Source organism: Macrotis lagotis, chromosome 5 (genome assembly GCF_037893015.1).
Source record: "Macrotis lagotis isolate mMagLag1 chromosome 5, bilby.v1.9.chrom.fasta, whole genome shotgun sequence".
In the NCBI taxonomy this organism is placed as follows: Eukaryota; Metazoa; Chordata; class Mammalia; order Peramelemorphia; family Peramelidae; genus Macrotis; species Macrotis lagotis.
In genome coordinates, this window is record NC_133662.1 from 1,668,948 (window position 1) to 1,685,106 (window position 16,159).

General features: G+C 37.7%; 1 protein-coding gene across 3 annotated transcripts in view; it reads right to left on the bottom strand.

The window, feature by feature from the left end:
- Nucleotides 1-637: 637 nt before the first annotated feature.
- Nucleotides 638-16,159, bottom strand: part of PNPLA1 (patatin like domain 1, omega-hydroxyceramide transacylase) — a 75,829-nt gene continuing 60,307 nt past the window's right edge. For 2 of the 3 annotated variants that reach the window (XM_074236423.1, XM_074236422.1), the window contains 5 exons: nucleotides 13,546-14,250; nucleotides 8,312-8,390; nucleotides 7,117-7,242; nucleotides 1,997-2,105; nucleotides 638-766 (listed from right to left, as the gene is read on the bottom strand). In XM_074236423.1, coding sequence (XP_074092524.1) covers nucleotides 734-766; nucleotides 1,997-2,105; nucleotides 7,117-7,242; nucleotides 8,312-8,390; nucleotides 13,546-14,250 — 1,052 coding nt within the window. In that variant the 3' untranslated portion in view covers nucleotides 638-733. Of the gene's footprint in view, nucleotides 767-1,996; nucleotides 6,962-7,116; nucleotides 7,243-8,311; nucleotides 8,391-13,545; nucleotides 14,251-16,159 lie in introns of those variants that run through there. The other variant, XM_074236424.1, reaches the window with a different exon arrangement.

Sequence of the window (16,159 nt, forward strand, 5' to 3'; positions counted from 1 at the left end):
TTGAGAACACTTCTTGTTTTCTGTTTTCCTTCTTCCAAAGAGATGTATAAATTTTGCATTTGTTAAACAAATTGTCTTCCCAGCCCTGAGACTAGGTGATTTGTTTGTTTTGCAAATGGAATCATCCAGGAGGTTTTTTTGAACATTTTTTGTCATCAGTAGAAATGGACCTTTGGAGACTGAGAGAAGTGAAGATGGATATTCAGAGTCCTCTTAGAATTGCTGTATAGCAACCTGGAAGGCTATAGGGTATGAAGACTTCATTGAATTCCTAGGGATTGAACTGACTTGGGGACTACTGAGAAAATATTTATTCAGGACTATAAGGAATCCAGAGGCAAATTAGTCCTTTTAAACAACTCCCCCCCCCCCCCGCCCACGCAGAATACTGGATCCATATTGCATCAAATGGAGAAGTTAGTGAATTGAAGGCTCTAGAAATGGGGGGAAATGCTGATAGCTCAGACTAAGTGGGCCTGATGGCCTAGGAGTGGTTCTCAGGGACACAGCAGATTCACAGCAATGAACTGTCCATTTGAGTGGACTTTTCTTTCCTTCGATGTAAGAGACTTGAGTGAGGAAATCTGCCATGGCGGAGGCCACAGTGGTCCCCAACCAAATGGAAGCCAGACTTTCCTTTACCAGCAGCACAGCCATGGGAGAGGAATGAGTTGTGGTCGATGCAGAAGACCACAGGAAACAGAAGAAAATGCCCCCAAAAATCACATAGAGGCTACTCCTGGTTCCCCTCGAGGTGTGTAGATACCTAAGGGGAGAAACAGTTTTAGGGTAGATCTAAGAGTTGAAAGAATGTACTTTCCTCCCTTCTTTGCAGAGGTGGGAGACTATGAGTGTTCAGTGTGTTAATTTACCACACTGTGTCTCTGTCTCTGTCTCTGTCTCTGTCTCTGTCTCTGTCTCTGTCTCTGTCTCTGTCTGTCTCTGACTTTGACTCTCTCTCTCTCTCTCTCTCTCTCTCTCTCCCCCACCCCTTCACTCTCTTTTTAAAAGGGATAGCTCAATGGGTGGGAGAAGGGAAGGGATATATTCAGAAGTTAAGGTGAATATCAAAACAAAGTTGAAAACTTAAGAAAAACTTTGAAAAAAAAACAGTGTTCTGCTAGACTCCCCAGCAAGCTACACTAGGACCCTCCCCCATCCCCACCTTATTGCCATGACAACACTATCCTTCACCTCTTCAGCAAAGCACTGTGTTTTTTACACATCCAGTTAAGCATCTTTTTAAACAAGTCTTTATGAATGAAAGAAGTTTCAAAGAGGTAAATTATGGTGTGGAAGGACACTAAACTATATAAGTGAAATAAACCTTGTCAGTGTATAAATGCCAAGGAAAACTTGTCCTAACCTGGAATCCAAAAACCTGCTGGATTTGTAAAAAGAAATGAAGTTAGTCTCATCTCCCTGAAAAGAGTGATGAGTGAAGAAGGGCAGAAACTACTATGACTAATCCAATTAACAGTAGCTTTCCTTTCTCTACTCTGACTACATTGAAAGGATTAGGAAAATAATTTCAACATTTTGACTTACTACCATTTGGTCTGATTTGTCAAAGACTCAAAAGACTCAAACACTGAATTCTGGCTTAATCTTGATTATGGATTTTTTTTCTTTGTTTTTGAAATATATGAAGCCCTTGCATGGGGAGACAGTCACTACTAGTAAAGGAAATTTCATCATTTGATTCTCCCTCCAAGAAGCAATTCTTACAAATATTAATATATGCACAATATTTATGAATTAATATTATATTTGATGAAATTGAAATGTAAAACACAAAGAACTAAACTTTTACTCCCATGATGGAAAGTAGAAACTGCCTTAAACCTGGTAGATGAAGGCAGTGGAAGGAAAGAGGATCAGGTCACTGGGGCAAAGGTGTCACCCAGGACTTTTGGGGACCTACACAAATGCAAGGAGAAAGTTCATGGGAAATAATGGGAGGGAGTGGAAGTATATAAAAGACTTGTTGCCAAACCTGAAAGTCATCATATGTCTGACATGTGCCAATAGGATGAGGCCGGTAGGACACCCAAACTGTCCCAGAGGTGGAAAGTAGAGGTGAGTTGAGGAGGCAGGAGGGAGGCCTAGATCAAGAGAAATTAAAAGACATTTAAGAGCTCTGAATTAGGAATCAGGAATCCTACTATATAGATCTAGTTTTTCTGCTAATTCATCATTTGACTTTGGTCAAATCATTTAGTTCTTCTAGACCTCAGTGTGCTCATGGTAAGATGGTGAGACCACTTGCCCTGCCTAGTGCAGAAATATTGCTATGGGGATCAAGTGAAATAATGGATATGAAAACATGCTATAATGGGAAGAGTAAAACCTTCAAATAGAATGTTGTAAAGCTCAGATGAGATGATGTGTTGAAAGAGCTTGGAACGTTGAAAAAATACTATATAAGTATCAGTTATTTTATAGCTGTACTGGAGAGAACTGGATTAAATGACCTAGTTACCAAACCTAGCTCCCAGATCAGAATTTACACCACCGTATGTTTGGAAAGTGTTTGAGAATATATGGCTTTAGGGGCAGGTAGGTGGTATAGTGGATAAAGCACCAGCCTTGGAGTCAGGAGTACCTGGGTTCAAATCCAGTCTCAGACGCTAATAATTACCTAGCTGTGTGGCCTTGGGCAAGCCACTTAACCCCATTTGCCTCGCAAAAAAAAAAAAAAAAAGAATATATGGATTCAATTATTCCTTCATAGCATCTCTCACAAATGAAAAAACCCTTCTGCAGGTCAAGAATAACTGACATATGGAAATGAGATAAGGAAACAAGGTTAACCTGATTTTCTTTTAGGACCTGGCTAGCAACACTTAGTCCCACTGGAAGGGAGGGATGCTGACTGGTTATCTATCACCTTTGTTTCTTTTGCTTAGCTTCTGCTTTGCTTATTGCTCTTAATCATTTAATCTAAGTTTCAGCTGGGATGGGATGGACCCAGACCACTCCTCTGAGCCTGCTCCTAGACCACTTTAAGGAGGTCAAGGGACCGTCCTCCTTGATTCTGTGCTTGCAGGAGAGAGAGCTACTTCAGGAAGAATTAGTAAAGTAAGTATTAAAAGGGACCTTACTTTGAAGTTAAAGAAACAGCAAATATTACCAAATATGTTAAACAAAGAAATCACAGAAAGAAATGCTATTTTAATTTGAAAATAGGGAAAATAAATTTCAGAAAGACAAGAGAGTCAGGTTAAACCTAAAGTGTATTAATGTGGTTACCAAGATGCCTGTATAGGGGAAACTAAATAGTCTTTTTTTCCAGAATGATATGGCATCATTAGAGCTTTAGGAGTTTAGTTATTACAGAAAATTATGGGACCTGTAAGGGTTGAAGAATAGAAGACCAACCCCCCCCCCTGAAAGAATCTAGGATGGCCTTTCTCTATATATAATATTTATTCAGTTTACTCTATTTGAAGAAGGGGGGCCGGGGAATGTTCTATTTGGGCTAGGGGATTTTTGAATGACTGCCTTCTCCAGAATTTTAGCAGTTGTATTCAAGAAATGTTACATATTAAAACCTTGGAATGGAAGGTGCATTGTGAAGAGTGGAATCATAGGTGTAGTATGAACTATGTGACTCTAGTTTGGAATGGTGTGACTTGAAGTCAGGGGAGCTAATGAAAAGGAATAGTGGAAAATGTGATTTGTATAGTTTGAGTAAGAGATTCTGAAAGTACTGGGAAAGAAAATCCAGACTTAGAGACAATTGGGGTTTCTTTTGAACCATTTGTTAAGTAAGGAAAGTGGTAAAAGTATGTAGACAGAAGGTCTGAGCAGGGTTGACTTTGTACACCAAAGAAGGATTTTGGGAACTTTGGAAAAAGGTGTACAAATCATTATGAGAAAAGAAGAAAGTATAGAACTGTAAGTCTATAGGGAGATATGTGTTTATCTGAGATTGGGGTGATTTAAAATTGCATTAAATTGGTACATTTTGCAATGTTTGGCAATGAATTGATGAGAAAAGTAATAAGCCCCATAAAATGAAAAGTTTGATATGAAACCGATTGCTAGGTAAATGTTAATTTTATTAATGATCCTATAATGTGCTAATCTAAAGATACCTGTAAGTTGAATTAAGGGGTTTGTAAAGAATATGTTTGAGTTTGGATTCTGATGTTTTATGGCCCCTCCAGAGTCATAGGAGTCAGGACAGACTTGTGAGTCAGCTTTAGAATAACTAAACAAGAGGAAGTTAATATTTTACACTGATTAGAATGTGGATCATGTATTTGGGAAGAATCTGGAGTGAGTGAGTAATGATAAACAGTAAAGGTAAAGAATTAGTGCATATCACTTTGATATCTCAAATTGTGGGGAATCTCTCATTCCCAGAATATAGAATGTTCTAATATTAAGAAATGTTGGTCAGTGAAGATAGAAAGTTTTTATAAGTGAGAGCATTGAGAAGTTAGAATTGCACTGATGAGGATAAGAAGAATTTGCAAACTTTTTAGGCTTTTGGAAAGATAATGATTTAAAACTAATTTGAATGTAACTTTTGGAATTTAAGAGAAACATGAAGAAAATCTTGTAGTCATAAGAAGGGATTTTTTAGCAACAATTAGTCTTAAGAATTCTTTGTATTTTAAAGGTTTAGGGAATAAAGAGAACCTACATGCAATTGAAGTATGCTGTGTACAATTAGTAAGCTTTGTATAAGAACAATTTAAACTACACTCTTTGAGATTTTAAAATTGTTTTTTAATAACAAATGAATTGAAGTTTCACCCATCACATTTGTAAAGATTTTGTTGTGGGGAAAAAACAACTAGAGAATACCTTGCCAATGGGTTATAGTTCTCAAGGTTCTTTTGGCCCAGAAAATTTGTGAAAGGCTTTGTTTTTCACCTCATGTTTATGAAAGGGAATATTACTATGTGAGATTAGTGTAGTTTATTATCTATTGAAGAGGAAATTATACATATACATATACATAGTATTATATTGTTAAATTTAGAACCCTCAGCCCCTGAATTTCCATACCCCATCCCCCACCCCTGTCACCAGGTCCCTTCTGTTCCCCTTTGGAAAATTCCTTCACTAGATCAAAAGGGGGGGGGGGGAATACAAAGCAGGGAAGGTAATGAACATTCCTAGACCTGGATCCCCTTCCCCCTGAAGCCATCTACTCCCCTCTTAGAAGATTCCTTCGCTGAAAAAAAAAAAGGGGTGGAAGAGGGTAGCAGGCGGATGGTGGGGAACTCGGAAAATCCTTACCTACTTAAGCTTTAGAGGGAAAGAACCCTCCACAGGTGGGATGTGTGATTGAAAAAAAAATTAATTATCTAAGATCCAGGGGTTAAGAGACTCCTTTATTGAAAAGAAATCACGTTTAATGACTATCTGCTGGCCATGTGGCCTGAGTGATGACTCTCATTGTTTCTAAAGTTTGTGAACTAGTGTTTTGGAAAGCATTCTGAGGGTTCTAAAAGAAGAATACTATTGTTGTAATATTCTGACAAAATTTGTACAGAATGGAAGGAATTAAATAGCTAGATTGTTAAATTAGTTTGGGATTAAACTGTTTTAACACTATTGTAACTTTTGCAAGGAGTTTGGGATTTTAAAACTCTATTGTAACACCTTTGGGTTAAGAAAACTGGTATTGGGTTACTAAGAAGAGAAACACCTAGGTTATCAGGGATGTTTACTGATGTCTTTTTGGGGAAAAGCTCTAATTGGTTTTAATGTTGAGTTTAATAATGCTAACAGTGTTTTTATTTTGGATAGAGCTTTTGGAATGTGAGTGCTGGATTCTCTGTATAAGGTACTCTAAAGTTTTTATCAAACTAAGCTGTTGGAAAGTTAGTTGAAATGTAATGACATACTCCTAACCTTTGGGCCCTGCATATTAAACCAATTGCTTGCTTTCATTAGGAATAGGTTCAACACTATCCAACTAATGGTACTCAGGCAGTCTTACAACCATCTCCCTGGGGGTTCTGGGCATCCCTTTGAGTGGCATGAATGCTCCTGGATTGAACAAGAAGAGGAGGGAATATAAGACCCTGAGTTTCAAAACCTATGAACTTTAGCCTGAACGTCTGTAAGATCCTGAGTGTCGAAACCTATGAGCTTTTGCCTAAATTCTGCTCCTAAGTCTCTGCTTGGTCAGCTTTCTGAGTTTCTGCCTGATCAGCTCCTGGAGATTCTGCTGGGTCAGCTCTCGGACCATGCAACAGAGGGGCTTCTCCAAGGACCTGCATCCAATAAGAACACGCCCCACCATCTCAAGACAATCAGCAGGCAGATGCTTGGAAATCCCCCACTGAACCATATATAAGGTCTCTCCTCACTTTACTCGGGGTTCCAGGATCCTAGCCCTGACCTAGGACAGAACCCTAGCTCAAGCTAGTTTAATAAACCCTTGCTATTGCATCTCCATCGTGTGGAGTGCCTCTGTTCTGGAATTGGGGACTTTTCTCGGACCTTAACACCATCTCCCCCATAGTATGTAAATATTTTGTGGTTTTGCCCTTTGTGTCCTCAGCACTTAGCACGGGTCTGGCAATTGTTTGTTAATTGATTGATTGACCTTTCTTCCCTTTGGAGTCTGTTGGCAGACAACATAAACCATCCTTGGAGTTGTAGTTCAGCTGCCCAGACAAGTATAAGACTATATGTGCTAGACAGTTTGAAAACAAAGGAATGGGATCATATCTATCTCTACATAGGAATTAAGGTATGGAACTCTAGTATTCTTCAGTAACTTTCCTGGTGTGGGTGATTTTTTGTATTTTGATTGTTTGGAGAAATCTTGTGTTCCAGGCTATGCTGCAAGTTGTCTGAAGTCTTGGGCATAAGTGATACTGTAAGCAATGAAGCAGCTGTTACTGGGTCAGCAACAGCTACATTTTTCCTTGCCAACACTTTCTGATGTCCCTTCTCTTGAATATTCTTTTTTTCCAGAGTTCACAAGATCCTGAAGGAGAGGTGGGAAGAGAAAGTTGGAAGAATTGACCTTATGGAGATTTTATTATAAGAAGTGGAATTTCACAATCTTTTCTGAAATGTTTGGAGTTCCCTGTCATCCCTTAACTATTTCTGATAGAGTTAGGTCACATTAGGCATACTTACTTCTCTCTTCTCTTTACTTGCCAGGATTTGCGGTGTCTTGAGAAGTCTCTCCTAGTGCCATTTGTATCATGGCTGGTCCTTCTGAATAACTTATTTACCCAATGTGTGTCATCCATAGGCTGGCTCCTGCACACAATTATACAAGAGGTGAAGCCTGTTTTTGCCCTCCACTCTCAACAAAAAGTATCCATCTTATTCCCTATCTCTTTGGGGACTTTCCTACTCTTAGTCTAGGATCCTAAGATAATTAATTCCTGCTTATAAAATAATGACTTAATATGAGGAAATCCCCCAGTGTTCTGAGTGGACCTCTCATGGCTACTGACAACACAGGATGATAAAGTATGAATAGGCTGTAATTTGTATCATTAAAAGAACATTAATGAATTGGATTATTTGAATAAATAGATTAGATTCAGGAGGATTTCTATTTAACAAGTTTAATTAATTAAATAGGCATGTTTATTATTGGTATTTGAAAGTAACAAGCTACATTTCTTTTCATTAAAAAAAAGAGAATTGTTTAATAGCTTACATCACAAATAACACACGTGCATTTCAACTAGGAAACAATGCATCCACCCAAAGATGTGCCTCACTGGGTGGAAATTTCAGACCCTATGGCAGGTCAGTGAAAAGATAACTTGAGCAATGAACCTGTCACAAAGCCTGGCTAAATTCCTCACTACTTCTCAGACAAATATTAGACAATGGCTGTCCAGATTGGTTGTCACAAATTAGATTATGAGTTCTCTCCTCAAATCAGGAATTAGCTGAGAATCAAGTATGAGAGAAGGTAAATGTAGATGGGCAGGGAAACAGGTGGAGCTGTCTTCCTCTATGAACAAAGAAGATGGGGGAATAAATCAGTTGGAATCAGTGATGATATTAATATGAATATTATGATTGCAAGGTTACTCAGGAATAAAATGCAGCCATTTAGGAGGTCAAAGGAGTGGGGGAAGCAGGTATTGGACAATAGCCCAATGAGAAATGGCTTCAAAAAATTAAAGTAGATTACATCAGCCAAGGAGATATTTGCAGGGTGGAGTTTAATTACCTGACCTGGGAATGTGGCCCAGGGTTGCCACTGGGAGCCAAAATGGTTGAGTCAGTCTCTGGATTACCTGGAACTCTGCTCTTACCTCTTACATAAAGAAAGGCCCACCACCATCCACCTTCAAGAAACACGTACTTCACAAAGGGCTTGGAGACATCTTCCTTCGTGTTCACCAGAAATACAGTGATTTTCTCTTTTGAAGTCTTAGATAAAGCTATATCCAGAAAATACAGAGAAAAGAAAGATTAGTCTTGATGTAACAAATGGTAAACCTACTATCCATATATAGTAACAGTGGAGAAAACATCTTTTTTCATAACCTCAAATAATTAATTTTATCTTTTTCTCCTTTACCAAAAATCTATTTTCTCTCCTTTCCCCTTAGAGTGAAGGACATTTCTAAACCCATCCAGTGACTTTCTCAATAAATCAAAAATCATTTATTAAGCATTTACTATGGGCCAGATACCATGCTAAGCAATGGGGATAAAATCCAAGCTAAAAGAAAGCCATTCTCTGCCCCCAAGGAGTTTACATTCTGAAATGGGAGGAATTGGGAGAGCCAGCCCTAGGGAGTGATATTCACATATCCTTGGTGATCTTCTTCATCAAAGGTATGTATGGATTATTGCTCATTGTATGGATCTATTGGCTCACCAGTAAACCCTGACCTAGGATAATCTGTGGCTCCATGATGGTTGTAAAAGGTTTCTTTGATAGAGAAAAATGCATTTTTCTAAGAACAAATATTGTAAATTTACCCAGGAATTGTAAAACTGGGTCTCCTCTAAATGATCATTCCTGAGATAAGTTTTTGCTATAAAAAGTCTGAGTTTACAAAAATAAAGTTGGTAGATTTTCACTTCCCAACCTTTCATGTTTGGACATGTTTGTCTACCCTACCTGACTCTCAGAAATTCATGTCCAGACCCACACCAGAGCTATTGTGGGCAATATTAAGTCAATTAAACATTCACTTAATAGGGAAGCCAAAAGCAACTCTGAGGTACCACCTCACACCTATCAGATTGGCTAATATGACAGAAAAGGAAAATGACAAATTTTGGATGGAATGTGGGAAATTAGGACACTAATACATTGCTGGTTGAATTGTGAATGATCCAACCATTTTGGAGAGCAATTTGGAACTCTGCCCAAAGGGCTATGAAACTGTGTGTTATCAAGTGTTATCATTACTAGGTCTGTATCCCAAAGAGATTAAAAAAAGAAAAAGGATAAAAATATATATAGCAGCTCTTTTCTAGTAGCAAAGAATTGGTAATTGAGGGTATCCTCATCAATTGCAGATAATAATTATTTGAATAAATTGTGGTATATGATGAAATACAATAAGGACTATAAGAAATGATGAATCTAAAAAGACTTACATGTATTGATACAAAGTGAAGTGAGCAGAACTAGGAAAACTTTGTACACAGTTACAGCAATATTGTATGTTGATCACCTATGAATGACTTAGCTATTCTCAGAATAATATTCCGAAGGACTTTTACAACTTGACTAATGTGGAAATTTTGCATGATTGCACATCTGTAAACTTTATCAAATGTTTTGCCTTCTTAATGAAGGAGGAGAGGAGGGAGAGAGAAAGAATTTGGAATTCAAAATTGTAAAAACATAAACAAAAGTCAAAGGTTAAAATTGTTTTCACATATAATTGGGGAAAATATTAAAAGTTTTAGAAAAGAAAAGGAAAAACAAATCCTGGACTAACCCATCCTGTTGTGCAACCTCACCATTTAGCCATTTAGTTTAGAAAATATCCTTTGAAGGACCTGATTTTAGAGTCAGAGAACTCAGGGCTAGATCCTGGAACTACCACTCAACCAGTACGCAGGCTAGTTAAGTAACTCTGGGGGCCTTAGTTTCCCCATCTGCAAAATGAAGGGATTAGACTTAATTACTTCTGAGGTCTCCAACTAGAGGTGTTATGAAATTCAAATGAAATAACATATTCAAAGTATTTTGCAGCATAAAAGTGCGGTAATGAGTTAACCTGAATAGTTATTATTATTAATTATTATTATGAGTTCATAGTGACCATACAGTGACTATGGGCCACTAGGCATCCAGTCTGGTGATGACTCTATTCCTAGAACCTTTTATTGTACCATTGCAGAGCTCACTCAATTTTTATAAAGCAATACAGGGGCATACTGGTAAATATTTAACAATTTAAAAAGCAATTTATCAATTCATGGTGGGGGGGAGAGTGAAGGAGGGTTATCTTTACACATTTTAAAATTTAATCTACAATTATTAACACTTTCTTAAACGTAGAATATAAATGCATCAATAAATAAGCCCTCATTTGTAGCAACTGCTGATTTCTGAGATATAAATATTCACACTGAATATTCAACAAACAGTTCATACAAGCTGGTTAAAGATAGTTCCAGAATGTACCTGCTTCCAACTCTAAATGTATGAGAGTAAAACTTATGAAATTTCAAAAAATTTTTCTACAAAATGAAGCAAAATGCTTTAAACCTCTCCAAAAATCAAACCTGATTTCTTGTATCTATGTAGAATAATACTAATGTTTATTATATAGCTCAGGTTTAGATCTAGTAAGGCATTATAGAAATCATCTAATCCAAACCCCTAATTTTTTCATTTTTTAAAAAAATTTTTTTGCAAGGCAATTGGGATTAAGTGACTTGCCCAAGGTCACACAGCTAGGTAATTATTAAGTGTCTGAGGCCAGATTTGAAATCAAGTCCTCCTGACTTCAGGGCCAGTGCTTTATCCATTGTGCCACCTAGCTGCCCCCAAACCCTTCATTTTTATAGAAAGGAGAACTGAGGCACAGGGCAGGGCTAGAATTTAAACTCACATCCAGACTCAGTAAGATTTAAACTAATTTGGTTGAACTGCTTTCCCCCCCTTATTTTTCTTTTTTTAAATTCTTTGCTACAAGGGATGACTATCTGGGAAGGAATATGGAAGGATTTATTTGGAAATGATAATAATATAAAAACAAGATGATGATAATAATAATAATAATAATAATAATAATAATAATTAATAACCATAAGGAAGAACTACCAGAATTGAAACTTAGATTGATCACGAGAATTTGTTGTGACTTTTGTTGTTGGTCCAGTTTGAGACTTAGATATGCTGGTCCATTTTTCTTTAGGAACATCTTTGCTAGTCATTTCAGGCAGCTCAGTAGAGCTGAGCCTAGAATCAGGAAGATCTGAGTTCAAATCTAGACTCGAATGTTTACTAGTTATTGCCTTAGGCAAGTCACTTACCTTCAGTTTTCTCAATTTCTTCTATTTTTTTTCTTTTTTTAGGTTTTTGCAAGGCAAATGGGTTAAGTGGCTTGCCCAAGGCCACACAGCTAGGTAATTATTAAGTATCTGAGACCAGATTTGAACCCAGGTACGCCTGACTCCAAGGCCTGTGCTTTATCCACTGTGCCACCTAGCTGGCCTCTTCTATTGTTAAATAAGAATAATATATGGATCAAATGAGATAATACTGATAAACAACAAAATATCTGGCATATAGTTGGAGCATAATAGATGCTTCTTTCCTTTTAAACTGTTAGACTGTTAAGGCTTATTTGGTTTTTTTTTTAATAGCATTTCACATCATTGATTCAGAGCCAGAAGAAATCTAAGAGATTGTATAGTCTAGCCCTCTTACATAGGGCAGGTAAATGGTGCAGTGAATAGAACACCAGATTTGGAGTCAGGAAGACTCATCTTGCTGAGTTTAAATTGACTTTAGAGACTTAACTGAGTGATCCTAGGCAAGTTAATTCACCCTGTTTGCCTCAGTTTCCTCATCTATAAAATGAGTTGGAGAAGGAAATGGCAAATCCTTCCAGTATCTTTGCCAAGAAAATCTTAAAATGGGAGCACAAAGAGTCATAAATGACTGAACAGGAATTTATTTTTACAAATGAGTTAACTGAAGCCTAGGAAAAGGAAGTACCTGCTAGCTATTATTATTGTTATGCTATATGATTCACTTATTTGAAGCTTAAAACGTCTTAGAATCTTAGAACCTTGGAACTAGGAAGACTGGCTTTATATCTTAGTTCTGATACCTACTCCTTATGATATGGGAAAATCACTTGAATTCTGAGTCTCAGTTTCCTCATTTGTAAAATGGAGATGATAGTATACTACTTATCTTACAAGAGAAGTGTTGAGAATCAAATGAAATGATGAAAATACTTTGTAAATCTTAAAATGCTAGGTTGTTGTTGTTCAGTTGTGTCTGGCTCTTCATGATGCCATTTGGGGTTTTCCTGGGAAAGATACTGGAGTGGTTTGTCATTTCCTTCTCTAGCTCATTTTCCAAATAAAGAAAGGGTTAAAATTAAGGGTCACACAACTAGTTAAGTGTCTAAGGCTGGACTTGAACTCAGGTCTTCCTAACTTCAGGCCTAGTACATGTTACCACCTATCTATCCTAATGTACTGGGTAAATGTCAACTATTATTGATGGTTGTCCTTCATTCTTGTGAAAGACAATGACATCAGGGAAGTGATAACATGACAAGGACATGAATTGGAATTGAATGAAAGGTGCTATGACCTGGGTCCAGTAGCCAGGATATCTAGAGAGGACCCTAGAAGCAAGGCAATCAGGTTTCTGTGACTTGCCCAAGGTCACACAGCTAGTAAGCATCCTGATTCCAAGGTCACTGCACCACCTACTTGCTCCTCAATTATTATTAGATAACTTCCGAAGTTCCTTCCAGTTCTGAGGTTCTAAGATTCAAATATATGACTCATATAACAATTTGTAAAATTGATAAAATATACAATATTATTGCAAGGATATAATATCTTTGTTGTACTTTGTAACAAATCAATATATCTCTGTGAAATCTTATTCTTAGTATCATCGTTTAATGTCTTTTACTTCCATTATCCTATCTGAGCCTCACAACTATTATAGGAAATTAGCTGGGCAGAAATAATTTTTCCCATTTCAGAGATGAAGAAACTGAGAGAATTGCTTAGAAGTAAATGAGAGGCAAAGCTGAGAAGAAAGCTTAGATCTCCTATTTCTCAGTTCAGTGCTCTATCTCTGGAGAGCTGAGATGGGAGGAAAGGACAATTGACTTGGATTCATTCTTCCTAAAGTAGGAATCTCCCAGCTTTGTTAGGTTGGGCTAAAAGTGAGACTTAAGCTTGTGCAGAAACACTCAGGGGACTCTGTGAACTTTTTGTTCAACCCTGAAGATAGATATAAAGAGAATGCTACAAAACAAACTGAACCTTGAAAACTGTGACTATTTGAAACTGAATTTTTTTTAACAGTTATGAAATAATTGTCAGATGTCAAAGCCCATATGAATTCCCATAGGAGGAGGTTAGTACCTGGGGACTGGGATGTAGCATTGGTCTCCATATATGATGCCTGCACAGAAGATGCTGAAGGTGAAGGTAAGGGCAATGATGACAGATAAGACATAGCAGGGGATGTGGGGGATAACGTTGGTGATGGCACTGTGAATGAAGGAAGTGACCCCATGTGTATTGATACTGGTGACTGTATTGGAGGAGAGACAGGCAACTGCACAAAAGATGGTAAAGATGCCTGTGTGGGTAGAGATGAGAAAGGAAATTCTAATGGTGAGGAGGGTGACTGGACAGAAGAGAGATGCACTGATGACTGCATGAATGATGGAAGTGATTGTGCCATTGACTTAGCAACTGGTGATATGGGTGACTGTTCAGGTGACGATAAGACAGGAAGTCCCATAGGTGAGACAGGTGACTGCACAGGTGACTTTATGAACGATGGAAATGATACTGCAGATGGTGATAATGGGAGCTGGGTAGGTCCAGATTCAGATGTCTGCTCAGAAGAGAAGTCAGATGGATCATCAGCTTCCTTCACAGTCCCTTTGGTGGCCTCATTCAGAGTGTGGCTGGAGAGTTCTGACAAACTGGCTTGAGTGGTCTCTGAGTTCTGCTCATCAGTCACTCCCCATTTGCTGAATTGGAACAGATTTCCAGAGCAGAACACTTCCACCCGTGGGAACATTAAATTCTTGGTGGGGGACTCAACATAGACAGCATCTAGTAAAGACAACAGAATGATAATTTAATACCACTCTACAGTGGCAAAGCACTTGAAAAACAAAGCTTCTTCAAATCATCCACATTGGCCTAATTTCATTTTTACCTTTAAAATCCTGTGAAGAGGGAAAGACAAGCATCCCCTGCTCAGAACTTAAGAAGGCAATTCTGATTCTGCCACTTACTTTATGAGCATTTGAGTTTCACACTGGATAGAGTGCCAGAATATTTGAACTTAACTGATTTCAAATCTCACCTCAGACACATACAAGATATGTGATCCTGAGCAATTCATTTAATCCTTGTTTGCTTCAATTTCCTATCTGTAAAATGGTCAGGAGAAAAAAAACGACAAACCACTCCAGCATCTCTGCCAAGAAAACTCCAAATAGGGTCATGAAGAGTCAGACCTGTGGAGTTTAAAATTGTCCTACCTACAATAAAAGAAAATGAGGCACCATAACTAGAGAAGGAACTATGGAATTTAAACGCAGACCAAAACTTACCATCTTCGAATTTTAAAGGTTGTCTTATGCATTATGATTTTTTTCACTCTACTGTTATTTACTTATTTTGATTTGATTCTTCTTTCATAACATTATTATTTATGTTTAACATAGTTATCCATTTTGATCTATATTAGATTGTTTTCTGTCAAAGGTGGGGAGAGGGAAGAATAAAATGTGAAACTCAAAACCTTACAAAAAAAATTGTTGAGGGGTGGCTAGGTGGTACAGTGGATAGAGCACCAGCCCTGGAGTCAGGAGTACCTGAGTTCAAAACTGGCCTCAGACACTTAATAATTTCCTAGCTGTGTGGCCTTGGGCAAATCACTTAACCCCATTTGCCTTGCAAAAACCTAAAAAAAAAAAAGTTGTTGAAAACAATCATTTCATAGAGTTGGAAAAATAAATGAATAAAACATTAATAAAAAATGAAAGAAAATGAGGCAGAACTCTGAGTCAATGGCACTCTAGTAAAGGGTCTAATAAAGTGGACCTCAGATCTTCCTCATGATTTGAGTTGCCCTTAGTCCTCCTTGGTTTTTATGGCATTCATCTCCTAAATATATAAAAGAGGCATGGCAAAATCCAGAATCTCATTAGTTGCTAAACCTTGCTCTTGAGGGCCAAAAATGACATATCACTCAAAAAATGGTATATCAGCAGGGGTGGGGGGATGGGGGTGGTCCTGGATTGGGTGAAGCATAGGGCATCTCTCCTAACTAATGGTCACAAGATGCTAACCTGCTCATGTTGGAGAAGAAAGAGTGGACCAGAAGAATAAAAATAAATTGGAGGACTTTCCAAAGAATCAAGGCATCTCACCCATTCTAGATTTGCACATGGAATTTGAATAAAACAGGATCAAGATATCTTTGCAGCAGGCCAGCTAGGTGGCTCAGTGAATAGAGCCCTGGAGTCAGGAGGACCTGAGTTCAAATGTGACCTCAGACACTTAATAATTACCTAGCTGTGTGACCTTGGGCTAGTCACTTAACCCAATTGCCCTGAAAAAACCTAAAAAAGATATCTTTGCAGCATTCTTGTGGTTATACAAGTGAGCTTAATAACTAGTAATCAAGTAGTGAACTTTACATTAAAGTTTGAAGTCCATTATAAAGGTCTTCTATAAGAACTTTTCTTGTCTAATTATCCCTATATGATTTGTATAAAATATAAAATTGATTTATACTGATTGGAATAGAGTAGGGGTCCAAATGAATCATTTCTCACAAATACTACTGAAATGACTGAATGACAACACTTACTATGTGTGACCTTAGGCAAATCACTTAAGGCCTCCATTTCCTCACCTAAAATGAATAGGATGGGCTCTTCCAACTCTAAAACCATGATACTTTCCCTGTTCTATGCTACTCTATATTTTACTATAGGTTTTTTGGATA